Source organism: Urocitellus parryii, chromosome 8, assembly GCF_045843805.1.
Source record: "Urocitellus parryii isolate mUroPar1 chromosome 8, mUroPar1.hap1, whole genome shotgun sequence".
Classification (NCBI taxonomy): Eukaryota; Metazoa; Chordata; class Mammalia; order Rodentia; family Sciuridae; genus Urocitellus; species Urocitellus parryii.
This window is the reverse complement of record NC_135538.1, coordinates 99,575,704-99,583,267: the sequence shown is the minus strand read 5'-3', so window position 1 is coordinate 99,583,267 and position 7,564 is coordinate 99,575,704. Positions and strand designations below refer to the sequence as shown.

The following is a 7,564-nucleotide window of genomic DNA, read 5'->3' as shown; positions in this document are numbered from 1 at the left end:
ATTTCATATGACTTAAGTTCTATCAATGTCTTAATTTTCAACCACATGGAGACAAAAGACTTCCATCCTTTGCATTATGCTCTATTATAAGTAGTAAAAATATTGTTACATGGCCTGATAATTTTAGGGACTGTTGAAAATCATTTCCCTGTATCCAGAAGCCTACAAAACATTTCACAGTTATCACTGCTTCAAATACGTGTTTGGTGCGAGGAATATCTGAACACCTTCTCTGCCAGGCCCAATTCTGGCTCCAAACTCCAAATAGTTCCCTGTTGCTTATGGTCATGTGTTTCAAGCCCTAAGAGAAGCAAGACTGATACACCTGAAGATAATCACTAAGTAAAATTATCATCCCTGATGTATTCTACCATTTATTCTTTACTATTTACTTCCTCCAAAAAAAATTCATTGACAAGCAAACATTACCAAATTAAAATTTTTTAAAAAACCACCTCATTTGATAAAGTGGAACACTAAGCCTCAAAAAAGCAAACTAAGTCTCAAAGAGGCAACACCATATGAAAATACAGGTGCTCTCCCATCCAGGGCTCTAAGAACACTAGTTCTCAGTAGCCCAGGGTTCTTCTACTCTCAAAGGACTAGGATCCAAACCTGAGCCAGCTGCCTATGTAACACACAGAGATAGGGCCTCACTCCACTCTGCACACCCTCTTTGTGCTTCTAATATCTTCTCCAAGGAGGCTAAGGCTTCCAGCTCAAGCTTTCCTCTGGAAGATAAGCACTTACTCTAGGTTGGCACACCCAGCTCCAACCATCACATCAAAATGATCATTTCATAAGGTGAAAGCCATCTTGTTTCTCCATCCTTATTTTAAAGCAAGGACTGATATTTCAAAGGATGGCTCACAGGCTGGTTGTCATCTGCACGGGAGGCAGGACTGGGGAGAATGGCTCAAGTCAGCTTTTCCCCCCTCCCATCAACCAGAGGAACTGGCAGCTCACATTTTCCCTCCCATCTCATTATTGCCAGAAAGTAACAAGAAGGAATTGCCACACTAGGGAGTCAGAATAGGCAAGGACCTCCTCACACTACTTTTCAAAGGATCAGGATAGAGATCCAAGGCATTAGACAACTCATGGGGTCATTGGAACGCACCAGGGCTCCAAAAAGAAACAAGATTCTGAACTTCTGAAATAACGTTTTCCATACCATCAACCATATTTGACACTATTCACTAGACACTATACTAAGGGATACAAAGCGGGGCTCAGGGGGTACACACTAGCAAGAAATTCTATATATAAATAAACGACATGCAATCTGAATATGCATGACCTGCCATGTACAAGAGAAGAATAAGAATAAGAAACACTAAAGCAATCTGTGAGGAGTCACATTGTATAAAGGGCTACACTGGGAAAGATGTAGGTTACAAAGACAAATAACACACTGGCCTTGAAGGCTTACAATAAAATCTAAAATTGGAAATATATGTATGTCCCAAGCACACTTTTTTTAAGCCAAATATAACACAGTAAACAATGAAGCAGAAGTTACTAGAGAGGTAGTTACAAGCTACATACAATGGAAGGAGGCATCCATTCCACCCAAGGTCATCAGGGAGAACTCTGGACCTAAAAGAAACATTTGAACTGTACCTTAAAGGACAAGCAGCATTCTGATATACTGAGGACAGGGAAAGGAATTTCAGAGACAGTACTGTAACAAAAGGTATATAGGCTTTGGAAGCAGACCTAGAGGAAAATCAGGACCCCTATCCACCCCAGCAGGAAGAATGGAGGAGATGAGGTGAGAAAGGAAGTTTGCACAAACTCTTATACTAATTCGAGGGCTAAACTCACTTTTCATTTAGTATGCAAGTTAATAGAAGAAGATAAATGCAGAGTTGCACCTGGAAAATCACTGTAGCAGGGATGTGGAAGATGATCTAAGGATAGCAACTGGGAAATGCAAAAGTGGCTAATCAAGCAGTCCGAACAGTTTAAAGTCTGAGTTGGAGGATCAGCAGCAAGCCTGGAATAGGGGGTTGATGTGAGAGATCAGGCTGATCACACCGGAGGAGAGACAGGAGGGCTCACAGTGAGCCCTGCCTTCAAGGGTGGGTAGATGGTGGTGTCAACACCAGAATTAGGGAAATCAGTCAAAAGTGCATCCTACCTGTCCTATCTGTATCTGTTTGCCCTAACAAGGGTATCTACATCACCACGGAAACTCAGCTGCTCCTGGCCTCCCTCATAGACCCATCAGGATCTATCTAGTTAGGAAACAGAAGCCATTTCAAGCATTTATAGCAGAGATCATTGGATTCCCAGAACTGCTTATGCTGATGACTGAGACTGGTGTCAGAAAGAGGCTACTATATCCTGAGACTGGAGAAAGAAGGGGAGACTGCAGTGCTCTGGGAGACAGAAGGGAAGATGCTGTCTGCAAAAGTAGCTTTAGCACAGATCAGAGCAGGGAGGAATGGATCTCAGGACAAACAGGCCCAGAATCCAGAAAACTTAGACATTCCAGCAGTGAGCTGGAATAGCTAGTCAGCTTTCCCGTGCTGCCATGCTGAATATGAGACCCCTGCTGAGGGCTCCCCTAACAGGTGGCAGGGGAAGAAGAAGAGCACCATGTAGCCAGCCACAACTGTATCCACTGGTCCCCTTCTTTATCGACCTTGTCCTCTACTCCTAAGGAGGAACTATTCTTAAGGACGAGAGTCAGAGGTCATCTCACTGAGAGAGAAAAGGAGAGAGGGGCTATTTCTTTCTCTTTCCTTCTTAACCCTCTTCTTTCCTCCTCCCACTTCTTGTTAATATTACACTCTCCACACGATTGCCTCCTTTTCTGTACCTCTAACTTTCTTCAGTTTCCATCTCCATTTTCAATTCCCTCCTCACTTCATCCAGCCAGATTCCCTTATTCTTCCATCCATCTCACTCCTCCTTAAAGAATTACATAAGTTTAAATCTCAAAATACCAAATATTTGGCTGAGGCTGTAGCTCAGCAGGAGAGTGCTTTCCTAGTAAGCATAAGGTCTTAGCTTTGATCCTCAGCACCACACACAAAAAAAATCACCAAATATTAGCAAATTGTTTGGTAGCATGCCATGTTAGACATACTTTTAATAGTAAATCTCATGTCTCTAACCTAGTTATTAGTTCTTTGGATATACATTCAACAAAACAGTTGTTAAATTCAATTAAAAATAATATATTTCATCATCATTTAATTATTTTTTTGCTTTGTTGTTTATATGGCAGGACCTTGAGTAGTTTCTGGAGTTTTCTCTGTAACATCTGGCCTGGGAATCTGGTGAGGAAAGGAGAGATCAAATGGGAAATCAAGGTACATGATATCAGAAGGCCTGGATGCTATGTCAAACTTCTTCTTTCCCATGAGCCATTAAAACAGAGCATAGCTCTACAGCAGCTTCAGCTATCTCCATAAATACATGCTGTTGACTCGTGGCAAAGCATCTTTGCTCAACGCCAACCCCGTAGTAGTTCTTCAAAGAATGAAGAGAGGATGTAGCCTTTAGAAGTGAACTTCTGCCCTTCCCATTTTCCTTCAGAAGCAGGTACTACCCGTCATGAAGTGGTGGTGCTTCTCTGACCTCATTTGAGGATGGAACTTTTAACCAAAATGGTGTCACCCCCAAACCCACTCAGAGACGCCAACGTAAGAGACCACAGAAGGAGCAAAGCCCTATAAAAAGAGAGAACGCAGTGCTGCACTTTGTCCATCTCACAGCAAAGGCACAGCTCAACCAGCCCCAGTTGATCACGAGAAGCAATGATGTCTCCTGCGAGGACTTCATCCATGGTGAGTTCTGCACTTGATGTGGAATGCACTTGCTGATTTGGATCAGCCCAGATTTCTGGACTGTGGTATGCAAAATGCTGGACTCTAACTATGGAGATCCATGAATGCAGCATATGTAGGATGGGAAATGAAATCTTTGGTAGACAACTGCACAGCATTTTCAGGAATTGATACACATCAGTTTGAAAGATGAGATTAAAACTGAAAGATGTCTGTATTGGGGCTAAACCACACAAAAAGTGTGATATGATGCTGTATAGTAAAATGAATGTTTGTTGACAGTCTGTTTGCCTGAATACGGTGATTTAGTATTGTTCTTCCACAATGTTTTTCTTTAATCCATAGTAAAATGGGTTGCTATACCTGACGCCTTAAAAACTGTGAGAGCAACCTTTGTTTCTATTATTTTATGCTATTTTCTTGGTACATCAAAACTATTCTTCTTAGATATATGAATAACTGCTTTAGAAAGAGTGGACTTAATATTTTTAAAATATTTAACCTAAAGAATTCTTTTTGAAATTTCATCTTATTACAGAATCAATGCATGACAAATTCAGAACAAGCATAAAATATACCTGTGGATTCATAAAGAGGATTCAGTTTTTAGTAGACTGTTCGCTAATGGTACAAACAGTATTTCTAACATGAATACTAATATAATGTGAATTTGCTACAGCCCTTTTCTCCAAGGTGCACATTTGATTTCACAGAATGATCAGACTGAGAACAATGGTGCAGAAGGACATTTCCCCCTTGAAAATCAAGGTCATCTCTTATCTTATTGGCCTGATGACGTTGCATGTGCTAACAGGCTGATGACAGGGCATGGCTTGACATTTTTACTAAAATTACTGCCAGCCAATATGTATAACATACCTTTCCTAAGTCAAAAGAGAATGTTGAAAACTAGTAAAAAAAATTCATGGTCTTAATAACTAATAACTTTTGATCATCTAAGTAGGGCATTTATTTATCTATTTAAATGGCTGGAAATTTTCACATGGATTTTCCCAGAACATAGTATGCTTCCTATGTCTAGCAATAAAAATTATCATCACAATGAATTTATCAACAAAAAAATCTATCTCTGTCTCCTTTCCATTCAATTCCAGTCTCTGCTGCTGCTGCTGCTGAGTCTGGTGGCTATAGCAAAAGCAGCAATAGTCTTCCCACAAAACCCAGGATGCCCACATACTGATGACAAGAACTTCCTCCAGAACGTGAAGCTCAACCTGAACATCCTTAGCCCCAGTGGCAATTCCAGAAGGCCTTCCAACTACTACAACCGATCTACTTCACCCTGGAACCTCCAGTACGTGAGGATAAAATCTCTGCATCCTTCAGTTCTCCCATGTACCAGACTATTCTAAGTCACCTAGAGCATGATTTTATTCACTCAGAATCAGAAATCCATAAAAGGCCCACTGTCCGGAGCTGTAATTTTCCAACTTTCATTCTACAGACTTCTTTGACAGCAAGGGACACCTCACCCCATAATACCTAGCTTATTAGATTTCATTGTCACGGACACCAAAAATCAACTCAAGTTAATGATAGTCACTATTCTAATATTTATGAGACCTCAAAACCATTTCTCATTTTTTAAATTATGTGTGTGTGTGTGTGTGTGTGTGTGTGTGTGTGTCTATACCAGGGATTGAACTCAGGGACACTAAACCACTGAACTATATTCTCAGACCTTTTTATTATTATTATTTTGTATTTTAGGACAGGGTCTCTCTAAGTAGCCTAGGGCCTCACTAAGTTCTATGGCTGGCTTTGAACTTGCAATCCTCCTACCTTAGCCTCCTGAGCCACTGTTCAATTTTTTAAAATTAGACTTTTATCATAGGGGATTAATGTTTGAATTCTTTCAGCCAGACCCACAATTGAGAAAACATGTTGAAAATAACTAATAACTATCTAGGATGTTTGTGCTTGTCCTTGGGGAGAGGTTATATGAGCACTGGGGAAATACAGCTTGAATCTTAGTGGAGAAAGAATCATGTTGGGTACTTCTGTTCCTGTTTGAGTTAGATAGTTTGATCTACACCCCCACACATGGCACTTGCTACATCCTTAGCAACTATTCATCCTTACCTACTATTCAGACCCCAGAAAAGATGCAATACAATGTGTTTTGATAATTTGACTTTGTGCAAATAAGTCTCAGTTTTAGTCTCACCTGACTATAGGATTTATTCTCCTCTGGCTATTACTAAGAATAGTTAAAATAATCTATTCAAGAGATAAAAAAAAATGAAAGAGAGAGAGAAGAGAAAGTTATAGAGGAAAATTTTTGTATCTAATCCTTCCTGTCATCTTTGGGCTGTTTCCTATGCAAGTGCTCTTAGATAAAATTTTGAGGCATTTCCTCTCACTGGGGTAGATTTCATCAAGTCACACAAACAGCTCCTAGATGATTTTAAGTCTACTCTTCCCTTTTTTTTTCCCCCCTCAATCAAATGTATTCTGAAGATGTATCCTTTGTGGGAAACTAAATCCTTGCTATGGTCTCAGTCTATCTTACTTTGTTCATTCCTCAAAGAAATTAGGAAAAACTGGACCATTGTCTTTTTTTCTGTAATATTCCATATGCTTGAAAATCCATATTTCAGAGCTAAGGGTCATGGCTTAGTAGTAGAGCATATGCAACACCCTAGGTTCAAGTTCCAGCACTGCAAAAATTTTTTGAAAAGTTAAAAAAAAAAAAAGAAAATCCAACTTTCCCCAAAAGTTCTTCCTTAAACTAACATCCCTCAGAGATTTTGCCAAGCCTATAATTTGTCACCTGTGAATTTGCCTCCTTTGTTACTATTTGGTTTTCTTCCTACTTTACTGATAATCCACTTTCATCCTGGCTTTTGTCTCCTCTGCAGCCGCAATGAGGACCCTGAGAGATACCCCGCTGTGATCTGGGAGGCAAAGTGCCGCCACCTGGGCTGTATTAATGCCGAAGGGAAGGTGGACCACCACATGAACTCCGTCCCCATCCAGCAAGAGATCCTGGTCCTGCGAAGGGAGCCTCAGCACTGCCCCAATTCCTTCCGGCTGGAGAAGATGGTGGTGGCTGTGGGCTGCACCTGCGTCACCCCCATCATCCGCCACGTGGCCTAAGAGTTTTGGGTCTGTCCTGAAGGGTCTCCCTGAAGCAGTTAGGTTTTCTGGCCAAACTCAAGGTTCTTAAAAACAGTTCATCAGATTGACCCTGTGGAGGTAACACTGGTTCAGAGAAGGGACCCAAATCGGCCTTCCTTTTCCCCAAAGAGAAAGGTTTAGAATGGATACAATGTACTTCTCGTTTGTTTTTCTAAGGTCTTTAAGTTATTTATGTATTTAATATGTCCTAAGATAACTTTGGGGTGTAAGATTTCATTTTAATTAATTGCCTATCTTATTTTGTGTTTCTTTTTTAAAAGGACAAGATTTAAGACTAGGGGATTTTATTATTTAAAAAGTAAAACCTTTATTTATGGATCTATTTATGTTTCTTAAATCTTTCGAGAAAGATAAAAGACTATGATTATTAGCTCTGCCTAGGGAAATCATAGGTAGCATTAAATGGTACAGATGGATATGGGATTTTTCTCCTCTGTGTCTCTTAGAAGTGCATGGCGTGGCTTAAAAGAGAGAAAGACTAAACCTAGTTTCATATTTATTAACTTAAGTTTTTAAATTATTGAGGTTTCATAAGACAGATGGAAAGTCTAACTCTGTTCTGTAAAACCCTTGTTAAAAAAACTCTAATAATAAAAAAAAAA

General features: G+C 40.0%; 1 protein-coding gene across 1 annotated transcript; it reads left to right on the top strand.

Annotated features, from left to right (window-relative positions):
- Window positions 1-3,773: 3,773 nt before the first annotated feature.
- Il17a (interleukin 17A) lies at window positions 3,774-6,920 on the top strand. The gene is made up of 3 exons (XM_026400903.2): window positions 3,774-3,800; window positions 4,916-5,115; window positions 6,683-6,920. The coding sequence occupies exons 1-3, from the start codon at window positions 3,774-3,776 to the stop codon at window positions 6,918-6,920; spliced, it is 465 nt and encodes a 154-aa protein (XP_026256688.2).
- The last annotated feature ends 644 nt before the right edge of the window (window positions 6,921-7,564 follow it).

Excerpts from the sequence above, each read along its gene's own strand:
- Il17a (XM_026400903.2), top strand. The coding sequence starts at position 3,774 with ATGTCTCCTGCGAGGACTTCATCCATG. Across the intron at positions 3,801-4,915 it reads CTGCGAGGACTTCATCCATG|TCTCTGCTGCTGCTGCTGCT; the intron begins GTGAGTTCTGCA and ends ATTCAATTCCAG. Across the intron at positions 5,116-6,682 it reads ACTTCACCCTGGAACCTCCA|CCGCAATGAGGACCCTGAGA; the intron begins GTACGTGAGGAT and ends TCTCCTCTGCAG.